The 15,513-nt window shown below is 35.5% G+C and overlaps 2 protein-coding genes across 2 annotated transcripts; both read left to right on the top strand.

Moving 5' to 3' along the window:
• Positions 1–3,303: 3,303 nt before the first annotated feature.
• LOC140798207 (eukaryotic translation initiation factor 1A) lies at positions 3,304–4,062 on the top strand. Its single transcript, XM_073151977.1, has one exon. It carries the CDS (start codon positions 3,401–3,403, stop codon positions 3,836–3,838), a length of 438 nt encoding a protein of 145 aa, XP_073008078.1. The 5' UTR covers positions 3,304–3,400; the 3' UTR covers positions 3,839–4,062.
• Positions 4,063–7,172: 3,110 nt separating this feature from the next.
• On the top strand, positions 7,173–12,585 carry LOC140797125 (uncharacterized). Its single transcript, XM_073150388.1, has 4 exons — positions 7,173–7,307; positions 7,401–7,507; positions 10,133–10,167; positions 12,326–12,585. Exons 1-4 carry the CDS (start codon positions 7,305–7,307, stop codon positions 12,391–12,393), a joined length of 213 nt encoding a protein of 70 aa, XP_073006489.1. The 5' UTR covers positions 7,173–7,304; the 3' UTR covers positions 12,394–12,585.
• The last annotated feature ends 2,928 nt before the right edge of the window (positions 12,586–15,513 follow it).

Raw genomic sequence — 15,513 nt, 5'->3', positions numbered from 1 at the left:
ACTAGTCATCTAGCGATATTATCGCCCATACATGCCTGGCCACGTTGCATATGATCAGTTGTCTGTGACCATCAGACTAAGGACCCTAGTTGTAGGCCCATCAACACCGCTCTAGTAATCATCGCTCGAGCCGGAATCATCACATAAGGCGGTTAAGAGCACACAGCTCGATAGACGCCCTGATCCTGCGTCATTGGGTATCGCTAGAACTACAATCCCTACCTCTCAATCATATTTTCTAATATCATACTAGACTAGTCTCCAACTAGGGCAGTGTAATCACCTGAATGCTCCACCAGCTACCGACCTTAGGTGTAGATCGCTAATATAATACTATATAATATACTCTACCCTTAACCCCGGGTTGAGTGGGTGAAAGGGGCACTGCCTAGTTGGGACTTGACTAACAATGATATGTGCACGTGGTGCCATGACCTCTATTATTTATTTAACATAATCATCAAAATAACAGGTATTATAAACAAGCATAGAGTCTATCATACATATGCATTAAGTGATAAATAATGCAAGTAAGAATTGACATATAACTAAATGCAAATATAAAATATCATGTAATTTTCACAAGTAAGAAATGACATTTAATTAATACAGGTAAGAAATGACATAAGTATGCATTTTTCGTAGACTATTATAGAATTTTACTCGCCTGGAATATCTTTGGAATCTGTCTTACTCTCCTAATCAGTCGGCTCTTCCTGGATTTCGATATCCTTCCCGCACAATAATGGGTCTAATAATTTATAAATAAAATAAACGCAAGATCGATGAACTTAAAGGACTACAACCTTGTTGTAAAAAAAATTAAGTTTTGATTTTCTAGGTCCGAATATATTATTTTGTCTTAATTTAAAAATGGTTATTTAGAGTTTCACATTTGTAAGTGTCGAAGATAATTGAAAAGAATAATAAATTCAAATACCTATTTTAATCATATATTAATCCTAATTTTATTAATAACATGGCTGAGAAAATAAAACAATTACAATTTATGTAGCTAACAGAATTAAGAAAATAAAAGACTAATAATAAATCAGTTTATGGTCTAAAGATTGGGCTGGGCTCAAGGTCCAGCAAGTTTAGGTGAGAGAAAGTGGGCTGCAGACCTACCTGCAGCCCACTAGACTAGAGGCAATGGACTGGGCTCAAGAGCCTAGTCCAACAGAGTGAGGAGGTGGGCTGCGAGCCTACCGCAGCCCACCTAGTTCTAAAGCGCACTGGATTGGGCTCAAGGGCCCAGTCCAGCAAGTTGAGATGGTGGGCCTACAATACCCTAAGATGGTGGACTAGGCTCTGGAGCCCAGTCCATCAGGGTGAGGAGGTGGGCTGCAGGCCTACCGTAGCCCACCAAAAACTAAGGTGGTGGATTGGGCTCCAGAGCCCAGTCCACCAAGGCCTTAGAAAAGGCCCGAGGGCTTGGGCTGCGGCCCACGCCACAACTCAGAGAGAGTGCGATGGGGGTTGGCCCAACCTCCACCCTTCTCCTCGTCTCCTTGCTAGAGAAGAAAACAGAGGAGAAAAGTGGTGTTGCTGCCGGTGATCCCCATCGATAGCAGCCTAGCACCATCGACTCCCCAAGTCTATGAGGTCGACTTGGATTACAGGTGAGCTTGAACCATCGGCCAGTGTGGCCGATGGTGAGAGCTGAGGAACTCCATGGCCGACGGCCATGGAGCTTCCAAGTGTAGGGAAAGAAGGGCTCGAAGCCCTCATCTCGAGTACCCACCTCTTCCACGTGAAGAGGTGAGTCAGTCGAGGCTATCGAGCAAGGCCACCACCGTCAGCGGTGGCCACCTGAGTCCAAATAACCCGGCGGTGGGAGGTGACATGGCATTGCCTCCCCTGCGCCCCGTGGGTACCCACGGTAAGGAGCTGAAGCGGAGAAACTCCCGGGACCGGTGGGTAGTCGACTTGAGGTCGTCGACCGGCGAATTTCTCCGGTGAAGGCAGACATAATTAAATTCCTAATTAAACATGATTAACTAGGCTATTATCAAATAAAACTAAAGAGGGGATGGAGGCTAACCCGAGGATCGAGGTGATGATGTTTGTTGTTGACTCTAGAAATTCTATTTTCGTACCTACTTCGTAACCTTAATGGATAATGGTGGAGTGTTAGGATTTGGGAGTGAGGCACATACTGAGAGAAAAAAATATTAGGCTATGAAGGAGGAGAATGGTTGTGAAGGAGGTAGAAGTGGCGGTGACGAGGAGGTGGTAGTTGTGAACGAGGAGAATGGTGAAAAATATAGTTTATAGTTAATGAAGAGAACGAAGGTCACTGATTGAGGAAAGATTTAAGAGAGTTTAATAAATGTTGGAAGATAACGAAAAGAGAAGGGAAAAAAAGGGGAGGCTAAGATTTAAATTATTTAACTTACTACCAAAATTAGTTATTTATAGGTAAAATGATATTAAGTTTAGCATATCTATCTATGTATACTATGTTAACTTACCAGTTACTTTAAAAGCTTAAATAGTTAAAGAACGATGATTTTTATATTCTGACAATTTTTCTTATTTTTTTTTAGATTGAAATATTTTAATAGATCCAAGAAATTGATTTAATTTAAATGAGCGAAGTTTTATATTTTCAAGCAAAAGTGGGAATTATAAATTTGATCCCATGATCTTTAGCTTAAAACTATATTAACCCACCAACTACTATAAAAGCTTAAAACATCCTAGCCTTTTAATTATGGAAGTGAAAAAAATAAATAGTGTTTTCTCCTGTAAAATGCTAAGCATATGAATGTCTCATTCTTTGTGCATTCTTACTATTAAAAAAAAGGTGTTGTAAGCTCAAGAAAATATTAAGTAAAATAAGAGAATATTATATATATATATATATATTTATATATTTATATATTTATTTATAAATATACTCATCAAGATAGTAGTATATTTGATATTATGCTTAGTAATATGAAATTGAACTTGATAGTGTTTTCTTTTCTAGAGAACTTGCCTCAGTTTGTTAGTTTCGACCCAAATGAAACTAAATGCCAAGTTCTTATCTTATTTTATTATTTTGTTGGCTTCCCACAAATGAAATGTTAATCAGATAAGCTACTTATTTTAGCATGAAGATTCTAATTAAACTTGATAACATTTCCTCTTTGTGTTGAAATACAAGTTTGACATGAACGTTAAGCTGGAAAAAGTAGACCCTTAATTTGGTACTAAGTTTAGGGTAAGATATATTTGGTAAATAAATTTTGGGTAAGGCTAGTTTGGTCAAAACATCCACCAAGCACCATTAGTATTTCCCGTCGTTTGTACGCAAACGCAGTTCTTTTCTTCTTGCCTCGAGTATCGAATCGGCCTACTGCTCCTCCTCCGAGGGTTAGGGTTTTTTCCATCGTCCTCTCCCTCCTCCAGCATGCCGAAGAATAAGGGGAAGGGAGGCAAGAACCGTAAGAGAGGGAAGAACGAAGCCGACGACGAGAAGCGCGAGCTCGTCTTCAAGGAGGATGGCCAGGAGTACGCCCAGGTGCTCCGCATGCTCGGGAACGGAAGGTGCGAGGCGATGTGCATCGATGGCACGAAGCGGCTCTGCCACATCCGTGGAAAGATGCATAAGAAGGTCTGGATCGCCGCCGGCGACATCGTCCTCGTGGGACTCCGCGACTACCAGGACGACAAGGCCGACGTCATCCTCAAGTACATGCCTGACGAGGCCAGGCTCCTGAAAGCTTATGGTGAGCTCCCTGAAAACACTAGGCTTAACGAAGGCATCGCCGGAGGACTCGACGAGGAGGAGGATGGCGCCGGTGATGATTATATTGAGTTCGAGGATGAAGATATCGATAAGATTTGAGTGGAAGATCGGAAATTATGATTTTGGTAAGAATAAAAAGGAATGGAAGAATTCTAAGCTTTTATGACACGAATTAGATGATTAATTTGAGGTTTACCTAATTATACTTGTGCGAATTTAGTGTTTACCGCTTCCTCTAGTTGTATGCTTTATGCAATGGGAACGGATTATGTTTTTCTTATTTGCGCGTATTATCAGTTTTATGCGGTTAATTACTATTGCAATCGGTGATTTGGCCGGGATCAGTGTGGAATTTGATTGCTGAACACATCCTCAAGATATGACAATTTTTTTTTTTTCTTTTCATGATCACTTTCGTCTGTGAAGTGCTTAATCCTTTGTTTGCAGTCAGCAAAATAAAAGGAAATTGATTCAATTCTATAGGGTTTATAATGTATGGGATGATAGAATCTGGATGCTTGATTTTATTTGTACTTGTGGGAGTTTAGGTTTTACAGCTTTACACTGCTTGCAGTTGTATAATTTATGCAGTGAAAATGGAGTGTTACTTTCTTATTGAGCATATATATTAGTTGATGCGGTTACTGATCATTGAGATTTGTGACATCAGATACCTGTGGACATTGATAGTTTCTGTAGTGTTTTCTGATGCTACGATGTGATTAAAGTATAGAATAATTTGGGTTTATTCGTACATGTATTGGTGTTGCTGCTATTTTGATAAAAAAAATATTGTAATAAGGAGCAGTAGTTAATTGTTTAACTGCCTTATGTGATAGAAGTATGTGATTCTATCTTGTCTTGATATGCTATAGTTCGTATCTTTGTGCTTTACTAACTATTATCTCGCCTTTTTTAAAAGTAATCCTGGGGAAGCATGTTTTGGCAAATTGGATACTGGATGATTTTTAACTTGTCGGTGTGACAAGTTTATTTGAATTTGTTTATTTTAGTTCTGTAATTAATGATCATATACTATCATTGCTTGTTTGCGAAACATATTTATTACTTGTCTTCTAGTGGTATATTTGTTTGATAACTCTAGCCTTGCTCTTCTCCTTTGTCCTACTACGTTTTGCAAGTGATGACACAGATACTAAAGATGAAAATATGGCTTGTTCTATAGCGTTAAGCTATCTCATGTTGGATTGCTTGACATATATGGTGAAATTTGATTGCTGAGATAGTACTTTCTGATGGTAATTTGATTAGAGGCATTTATTTGTGTCTCATGCTGTTGTATGTTCAAAGAATTAATCTCATTTTCTTTCTGTTGTGCTATAGAAGTCTGTGATTCTATTCTATCGCAGTAGGCCATGATTTGCAGCATTGTTGTACATAACGAGATTTTGTTTCTTTTTAAACTTATTGCATATTTTGAGTAATAGCAAGGTTTTGCAATGGGAATCTTATCTACTCTGTGCCAGGTTTCTGTAACCCTTTCTTGTTCTCATGGACTATTCTTCCTCAGAGATTTGCTGATTTTACTTATAATCTGTCAAAATAGTGTTTGTTGGGAGAAGCATTTTGATTATGCAACTCCAGTGATGTGTTGTTTCATTTGAATATTTCTCAAAGTTCACTCTTCTCCACGACTTTTGGTAAATTAGGGTGCTTTCTGATGATAATATCTCTTGTGCTATATGGTCAAGCTATTTCACTAGTTGTTTTTTTTTTAATTTGAATTTAGCATCTGTCCTTCTGTTGATTTTTCCATTGTCACATTGTTGAGAATGCTAATCTAATTGGGCTCTCGCTGATGTGTCATGTTCAGGGGATTTGATAGAATATACTCGGTTTGCATTATTCTCACGTTCCATTTTTGATTGTTTACCAATTCTCTTATGGGACAATGCATGTTGGTTAAAGATATGTTCATGGAAAAGTTGGAATAAGATTACGATTTACTGTCTTGTGGATTCACTTGAAATAAGTGATCGGAATCAGGAGTATTGTTTCCTCGTATTTATTGAGATGCGAGAAGAGAATCCAAAATATAACTCAAATCTTATTACCTCCCTAGATAGCCTTTCTGGCTATGTGATGGGGAGCAGGTGATCTCCTTTTTCCTTCGTTATTGTCGACCTCCTCTCTCACTTACTCTCTTTTCTTTCTCCTCCTGCCCTTGCCTTGCTTTGATTGTGCCTCATCTGGATTGACCCAACATGAAGAGAGTAGAAGTGTGGGGTAGGGAGTGGGCTTCCTTCCTATCTCGTCTTTCCTAACTCAGGTCATGGCAAGCTGCTGGGGTGATGTGCGGTGCTCGGAGAGAGTGTTTAATGGTAGAGGTTGGGTGAGATTTTCAATATCCATTTCATGCTCCAAACCAGCTCGCCACCTAATCACTGTCTCATATTGTGGTTATGTGCTCCTCCTCTCCTGGTACATGCGCCATTTGGGTTTTATTACTCTTTTTTTTTTCCTTCTTTTTTGCTTTATTGTAGAGTGGTTGTGGATGACTTTTATCAATATTTTGGTGGGCGATTCTCATTTCTCTTGGACTCTAGGGATTCGGGCTAAGCTTCAAATTCGATTAGTTTGTCTTATTTTTTAATTTTAATTTTTTTTGGAAAATAAATTTAATTAAATATAAAAATAATAAAAAGATATTTAGTTACTGAACTAGTTTAGAAATAATTTCTAAACTCAAAGCAAACAAGTACTTAATTGTCAGATTGTGATAGCGCCGTAGGATAACTTAATGCATTTGCTAATCCGTCGTGGCCTTATTTTCTTTGCTAGATAATTTTCTTTTGTGGCATTGTCTAGTACAATAAATATAAAACTTGTATCAAATGGTGACCATATTCTCTCTCTTATTTTGTGTATTATATTATAATCGCATTATTAAATGTGTGGATTAATAAAACTATTTACGTGCGCACTTTACCCTAAAATTAAATAATAAATAATTTAAAATTAAAAAAAAGAGGAACCAAGTCCAACACCGCCACTTTTTCTTTCTCCATCGAGTTCTAACATTTCACCAATTTTTTATTTTTTATTTTTTTATACCAAACTGTGATAGATATGAATCAGAAAATTCTAAATAGATTTAAATACTTAGATTCAAGTTATAAATGAATTGACCAACGTTAAATGTGTAATATATTTAATTCGACCAATCTATTTAACTGAAACTTATTTAAGGTCAATTCATTTATGATCTGATAATATTCAATTATAATTTAAATAACCTACTTATGAGCTGAATAACTCTGTTGATACTATCCCTATATTACCATGTAACTCATTCAAATGATCAAATCTAACCAAGTTAACCTATTTAAAATATGAATCATATCATGTTTAATATTCTAACTAACTAAATAAACTGATCGTGTTCGCTTTGGTTTGATCTCAACCTGACCCAATTTGACCCGATCCGATGGCCAGTAAAACCACAGCACAACACTACTCTCTCTCTCTCGCGTAGCTCTTTGGCATTTTCATCGCTCTCATCCGCCTCGCTCTTCTCCTCCTATCCGAGGCAACACGCAGCTTGATGGTAATTATCTCATCAAATCCCCCTCTTACCATCTATTATTCTCTATAACTAGGAGAAGTTTTTGTATCATTCCTCTTTGTCCAAATTTTCCAGTCGGCGTTGTTTAATTTCCACTCCTTCCTCACCGTGGTTCTGCTGGTGATCTGCACCTGTACCTACATCAAGATGCAATTTCCCGCTATTCTCGACCATAAGACTGGGTACTTCTTCGAATGAACACTTTTTCTAAGGGATTCCCATTTGTTATCTCGTGCAAAGCGTTCTTATTTACTTGCTCTTAAGTATGATTTGGTGCTCTTAAGTACGTATTTTTGAAACTCCGTTCTTGGATTTTGATCTAAGCCATTATTGGTGTCCTTTAGTGCAAAGATGTGTGCTTTTGTTCATTTTAACTTGTATCTCTGTTTAGTATGTTGGAAATGGGAAAGATAATGTGAATTTGGGTCCCAGGAAATTGAGGCTACCGAACTTTTGATCTTTTTCCACTAGTACCAATGTTGATAAAGAGAGATATATATTGACAGATTAGTAATTCAATGCCGCAATTTTTGAAAGACCCATAGCAGTAGACTACATCATGATTCCTTTACCTCACTCCTGTAATTCTGTTACTTTTCTTTGGCCTATTCTGTGTTTTTCGAAGTGTTTTGAAATCTCTCATAGATTTTGGAGTTTGTCCCCATCTTGTTAAGTGAATTCCCAACCCAAGAAAACAGGTTTCTCTTTAAGCTGGTTTCTTTTGTATTGCCTTGTAGACTAATCAAAATGAATGGATTTACATGTCGTAATAGAATGAAATTACAATCCTTTGTGCGAAAAACAATCCCTGAGAGGAACATACAGATTTCAGATTTGTAATTGGAAGTTTCAACCTCGATGATTTGTAGTGAACTTTAAAAATGCTTATCTACTTCTGTGCTTTAGGAATTTGATCAAAGACTGGCAATGGTAGCAATCTTGCCTTCCTTCATGTAGAACAACATGCACCAATTGTCCTTAGTGGAAAAATTATGTCTCTGTTGATCTTTTCTGGCAATACAAATGAATGTTATCTTCTAGTCCATATAATAATACAACATGCTCCAATCATCTTAGTGGCACTATTTGTCTCTGATCTGTTCTGAGTTCTGACAGTACAGATAATGTCTACTCTCCATATGGTAGTGTAGGTTAAATGATGAAAACAATTGTAAACGTGAACAAATTGTCTGAATTTGGGATAAGATAGATTGGATGGCAAAGGAATGATTAAAAGACGTGGTACCTGAATGTAAACCAAAGATAAAACATGAGGGTTGGCTAGGCAATGTACCTTCATTAAGGATTGCCTTATATTCACTTGCTTCATTTACATTAATACAAAACTTCATGGTATTGGATTGATGGCCCAGTCCAAAAGGATACCAACAATATAATTCGATGCTTAATTTTTACTCTTTCTAAATTTTGATTCTCTGGTGTTTTGCACATCTACATAGTGCATACATTGTGCATGCATTGTTCTTTGGGCTTAGCAGGTCTAGTTTGTAGTAAAATGTGTCTTTTTCATTAACGTTTTAAGTTTCATATCGGTTTTTATTGCAAAATTATTCTAAAGTTTTAAGCATATAGATAATAAATCTATAGCTTTCTTTCCTTCTTTGTTATCATTTCTGGGATGTTATCATTTTTTACCATATGTTATATTAATAGATTGAAAATATATTTATTTCTTTTTTGGTGTATTCATGTCATATTCGTATCCTGCTTTTCAAAATTTGTTGTATCCACATATCTATATCACCTTATCTCCGTATCTCCGTATCTCATATCCGTATCTCGTATCTTGTAACTGTGCTTCATAAGTAAATTGTAAAAGAAAAACAGGGTTAAGTTCTCACTGATGGACATCTAGGAAAGGAATGGTCAACAGTCCATTGGAGTATTACTTTGGCAAATGATACGAGGAAGAAAGCATAGCAACTATAAGCCTAATTTTTTCTTTTAATGTGTCCATTTACTGGTCATAATGAACAGACATGTGATCCTATTATTCCATAGATAGTGGTAAGATAGAAACACATTTATTATTCATAATTTGATGTCAAAGTATTCGAATGAACTTAGAAAAAGCCCATTATCCTGCATGCATTAGTGGTTGGCTCAAGACTGGGTGGCAGTGGTAACTGATAACTATATTGCCTTCCTCTGTAATATATGGCGTGCTCCGGTCACCCAAGGTGGCAATCCCTTTAAAAGGGGTGTCTATTGCATGAGGGTCCTACTTACATGGGGTCTGATTGGTGGAAATGTTAAGTGACAGTACCCTCGGTTCCTCATCACACTGTGTGATGCCCTCTACTCTTACAACACTACTGGTCGTCTTCTTATTCCAGTAGGGAGCAGTATAGGTCAAAGATCAAAAACATTGTCCATGAGAAAGGAAATGTCTATTCAGGATAAGACTGTATTAAGGGGTAAGGAAAGATGGTTAAATGAGGAATTGAAGAAGAGAGATAAAGTAATGAAGGTAGGATACTTTTAATTTCACATAGAGTAATGATAAAGCTTGAGGACTGACTAGGCAATCTGTTTGTAGACTCTTCATGTAGATCACTTGCTTCATATGAAGCATGTTTACAAAGGTCCCCCAAAATCTGCTGGTAAGTTATATTTTACATTTGCTGAGGAGACAGCTACTCTTGTCAAAGTCATGTTCTTGTTTTGCAGTTTAAAGATCTTCAATCAATAAGCATAGCTATGATAACTAGCTTTGTCTAATTTATGAGGATTGACTTTCATATGTATGTATAGTTAGTTATCTTACAAATTACCACATTTGGCAGATTTCGTGGCTTCTTCTGGAAGGCAGCTAGAATAGGTATGCAAAGAGACTAACATACTAGAGAACTTTCAATGTTTTCAATATTTTCCCATATGAATTTACATCATTTAATATATATGAACTTTCAAACTATGCTCTGCATTTGATTTGTGAACTATCATATTTACTTTTGTTCTTTGGATGCAATTACTGGCCTCATTTAGACGGTCTTAAGACTTGTTTGGGTGTTGGTTTAGACTGGTAAGTTCATCTTTTCTCTATCTGTTAATTACTGTTCTATTTTTATTCTGGACTGTGTATAGACTGGAACATCTTAGAGCAGAGTTTCCATCTGAAAACACAAATTTTGAATCTTTCAGGTATCTTTTTTTTTCCCCTCTTAAAAGAGAGTTTCATATGCATGGATTCTCTCTTCTGATCAGTTAGAACAAGTGATTCATTATTAGGCAAATTGATATTTTCTGCATCAGTTCTTGACCTATTCCCCTTTAAAATGAAAAGTAAACACTGTTGCAACATTATGTCAATCTGACATGTGAAGTTGTATGTTGAGATATGGTGCTACTCTAAGTATCCTTCTGCCAACAAGTGTTCAGATTGAGGTCTCGTTATATAATTATACTCAGATTTTATCTATTTGAAAGATTATATTCCATGATGCTCCAAATAGAAGAGGAGATGTGCTGTTATTTACTTACAGCTGACAAAATAATCAAGCCGGCGCAATAAGGCTCGATCAAGGAAATGAGCCGAGTTTGAATTGGTTTAGGCTCGAAATTAATTTCAATCTGAGCTTGATCACAAGCAAGCTTCTTAGGCTTGGCTCCCTAAGGCTCGAAAGATAAATGCATATAGTTTAGAACCATTAGATCAAAGAATTAAAGGTCCATATCTACTTCCTTGATTGGAAGGATTTGATTTGATCAAGCTTGAGCTTGATTCAAGTTTGAACTAAGCTTGCATCAGTCTTGAATTAGGATTGAGTCAAAATATGCTTGATTGTGCTTATCAAGCATCCCATTTAGGCTCAAGTTCAGGTTGATTCAAAATAGGCTAGGCTCGAATTGAAACAATCGAGCCAAGCTTGATTGAATGATGATGAGCTTAATCAAGCTCAGCTCGATCACAGACCTACAGGTATCCCTCCAAATAATGATGTTGAATGTTGAGAATGATTCATTAATGGCATAGCTGCCCATCCTACTGAAGAAGTCCAATAATGCAGCTAATATTGGAAGGTAACTCATGAATAAAATTCTATTTTCGTGCCTATTTCGTTTTGTACACATGATACGAGTATTTACCTTTCTTTTCCACATCAGTTTTCCAAACTTATCTTGGCATCATATTGTTTGATTGTCTCCTTAGTCCTTACCAATTAAGGTTTTGTTCACTTATGGAATAAGACTAATACTAGTGTAGTTTTTCTAGTTTTTTTATACTAGCATAAGAGAGCTTATAGTAATAAAAGTTATTTTACTGTTTAGTTGTATCTTAGTACAATATGTAATAATGACACTTTGATGTGACAAAGTTAAAATGATACTTTGATAAATGACAAAAACTTTTTATAATGAATGGATGAGAAGGAGAGAAGATGAAGAGGAAAGAGAGATAGTAATTGGAATGACGTCTTTTCCAAGGTTAGATAGTAATTAGTAGATATAAAAATATTAGATGAAAGATGAGAGCAGAGAGAAGTAGGTATTATCATATTAGTATAGACTTAAGTGGTTGTTTATTTGCTAAATAAATATAAGAAAATTTATACTAGAATACGTAGGCTTATATTAGAATAAGCATATTCTTATTCCACAAGTAACTCTGAAGTGCAAGCCAATCTGGATTCCTGCACTATAATGACTTATGTCCTAAGTTTTCAAGGGTGAATGGTCTTAGATAAGCTAAACCTGATGGAAATTTGACTGTTAGATTTTTCTTGCTATAGTTGAATGTTTAACAATGGCATTTCTTAATTTGCGCAGATCTATTTTTTACATTTACTACAATTTGGGTGTCTGAATGCAACAATAACCTTATTATCTCAGATAGAAAATAAAATCTACTTCACCCTCCAGAATATTCTTTAAAAATTTTATCAAAGCAAAGTAGTATGTTATTCCAGTGGTAAATTTAGCATATTTTTTGAAAAGTTACATTTGTTTGTCACACTGAGCCTCATTCTCTCATTCAGGTGAACGACTAAGCCCTTGGGTAGCCTTTGGATGCTTCGGGATGGGCGTATCCATTGTTATTTTCTGAGATTTGAAGATGGTTGTAGCCTCTCAGCTGATGCTACTCTTTTGTCATCTACTTTTACCTGCAGAGAGTAGTATTTACTTCATATTTAGCGGGAAGTCTAATTTAATTTCTTCCCTTTTCTTTTCAAAACAGTACTTATTTCATTGCTTCTTTTTGTCTGTAACTTTGTAGGTATTAATCATTTTAACCAAACTCTAGTCCATTCTCTCTTGTGAAGTGTGACCCTCTTAGTTTTGAAGAACGACTCATTATTAGAGTTGATATTTAGTAAATTCTTCACTAAAGCACTGGCCTCTTTCGTGGCTTAGTTGTTCATTATATATATTAGAGATGAATAGTTTACAGGCTTATGATTTTAAGGGAAAAAAAAACTAATCTTTAACTAGCAAAAGTAGATTATTTGACCAAACTAGCCCACTCAAACTTTTATACACATCTAAATTTTGAACTAAATGTGTTTTGTCACGTTAGCAAAATAGTTAATCGGAAAGATGACTTACTAATATAAGTCACTAATTGGGTTAGTGACTTATATGAAAATTTAAAAATCGCGTAGAAAATTATTAAGTCTTAGGAAAGAAACTTTTATATTAATTATTTTTCATTCAGTGATTTATATTAAGAAATTATTAATTCAGAAAAAAAGTATATAATTTTTTTTCCTAAGATTTTATAATTTTATTGCAATTCTAACTTTTCTATATAAGTCGTTGATCTGACTAGTAACTTATATTTAAAAGTCCTGTCTCAATAGATATATTAACCTTTCACCATGATTTTGTTGCATTGTGGACGTAAATTAAATGTTAGCACATACCTAAGGTGGCAGTTGAATAGAGACATGATCTTCACAATCTAAATTAGTTAGGAATCTAAATTAGTTAGGAACTCTGAACCAGTTCAGGAGTTACTAAACTCAAAATAAGAAAGACCAAAACTCAAAGCAAATAAGGCCAAAGATCGTGGGCATTCATATCAAATACGAATGAAGCATTCAATAATAAAGATAGAATTACAAATAACACTTGGACAATATTATAAATAGTTTTTATTATCTACAAATAGAGCTCATATTTGCTAAAAAATATTAATTCGTACACTACTATTTAATAGATAGGTATAATCTAATCCAACTATCAATTTTAACTTAATCATAGAACACATCAAAAATCTAAAACAGCTCGGAGACAAATGGGAATAAGGATTGGATCAATCCTCCGAACAATCCTATAAGAACAACGAATTAAAAACTTATATTATTTAATTCAAAAATTATATTAGAGGAAAGATAATTCATTTATCTATATTTCGGAAATTGTTACAAACCGGTCTGATCCGATCCGCAACAGTTTTAGAGTTGATTAGGCTCATAACCTCCGAAGGGATCTGCGAACAATTTAATTGAGGGATCCTCCTGAATTTTTGATATGTTGTTGCTCTTTGAGAGAGCTTTCCGACGAATTCAAGATCGTAAGATTTGGACGATTAGATCTCGAGATATCGACCAAATAGTTACCGAAGGTTAATTAGATTATAATTTAATAGCCTTTTAATGGCTAGATAGATGCTAGGTTTACTCCTCGGTGTGAAGGGAGAGAAGTTATTGTAGAAGAAGGAGGGTTAGAAGATGGAAAAGGCCGACTAAAAACTTGGGCGGTGGAAAAAAGGAGGTGGGAGAGGGTGCCAATGGCTAGAGACAAGTTGAGAAGAAGACAAAGGCCAAAGTTAATTTTAATTATCCAAGATCATACTTTAATTAGGGTTTACTCCACATATTTATAGAAGCTCACCCTAGACCTAAACAACTAAGTTAAAACCCTAACAAACTAACAATTAAGTTAAAACCCTAACAAACCAACAATATTGTCACGGTGCGTTCGAACGCGCCCGATTGTGTTCGAACGCACAATTTGCATTCTCTGTAGTTGCGAACACGTGTAGGCATTCGAACGGGCCTCGTTTGAACACGGATTCATGACGTTCGAATGCCCCGCTGACAAAAGGCATTATTCTTTCAAGCAAACACAAACTAGATAAATAGGCTCATCTCAATGAATCCAATACCACAAGTGGATCTAATTCGACCGAGTCGTATCAGAAATATAAAATTATTATTTGAAATGGATAAAATACTCCAACTTTTATTTCATATTGTCATGTGCTTGTTAACACTTAATTCGCATGTTGACGTGATATTTTTTTGGATTAATTATATTTTGACCCATTCAACTTATCACTTCTAATTACTTTCATCCTTTTTTTTTCCAAAGCCCTCTCTATTAATTTTTTTAGAATAATTATTAAAATATAACTAACTAATTAGATGGACGGAAATGACTTTACATTCTTAGGGCATTTTTTATCGTCTATTAAGTTAGTCAAAATTTTAATATTATTTATGTCAAAATTTTAATTAAGTATTGACAAAGAAGACTTAGTAATACATTTAAATAGTTTAGGGGTGTATTTCGATGAGGTTAAGATGTAACTAATTTTTTTTTTTAAATGAGGGCTCAATTTATAAATTATAAAAAGAGAGGACTTATTATTTATAATTTTTTATCATAAAATTAGCTTATGTAAGTGAAATATATTTTTACTATTAAATTCAAGAGTGGAGACAAAAGTCAAAAGCTCTTTTTTCTCAGCTAGTAGACTCGATCATCTGTTCAGGCTCTTTTGGACCCATGAGGAATATAATAAGGCGCTCCAATAAATAAATTTAACTATCACTGGGATGAAACTAATAACTTACTGAAATCAACATAAATTTTTGAAAAGAAAATTAAATGAGATCGCCCTCGTTGGCATAAAGGTCAAAGCTGTTGACCACTACATATATCAAGTTGACTTTTTTACTCGTTCTCCCCCTCCCTTAGCGAGTCAACGATCAGACAGCTGACGTAGCCCCGACCAATTCAAATATCCCACGTCGCATTCATCAAAATTTGTCTTCCCGCAGACACCAAGGGAAAAAAGAAGAATATATATATATATATATATATATATATAAAGACTTTGACAAAGTTCGCACCTTTATTTTAGACAAACCGCATCTTCAATCTTTGTATTTCTCGTCATTTTTTCTTCAGTTAATCTCTACAATCTAATGAGATTAAT

The sequence above is a fragment of the Typha latifolia genome, chromosome 11, assembly GCF_019914945.1.
Source record: "Typha latifolia isolate L0001 chromosome 11, TyphaL0001v2, whole genome shotgun sequence".
In the NCBI taxonomy this organism is placed as follows: Eukaryota; Viridiplantae; Streptophyta; class Magnoliopsida; order Poales; family Typhaceae; genus Typha; species Typha latifolia.
The sequence above is the reverse complement of the archived record's forward strand: the minus strand, read 5'-3'. Positions and strand labels throughout refer to the sequence as shown.

What these genes read in the sequence shown, in the direction of transcription:
- LOC140797125 (XM_073150388.1), top strand. An exon ending in ATTCTCGACCATAAGACTGG is followed by an intron (nt 7,508 to 10,132) that starts GTACTTCTTCGA and finishes CACATTTGGCAG; the next exon opens with ATTTCGTGGCTTCTTCTGGA. An exon ending in CTGGAAGGCAGCTAGAATAG is followed by an intron (nt 10,168 to 12,325) that starts GTATGCAAAGAG and finishes TCTCTCATTCAG; the next exon opens with GTGAACGACTAAGCCCTTGG.
- LOC140798207 (XM_073151977.1), top strand. Translation starts at nt 3,401, where the DNA reads ATGCCGAAGAATAAGGGGAAGGGAGGCAAGAACCGTAAGAGAGGGAAG.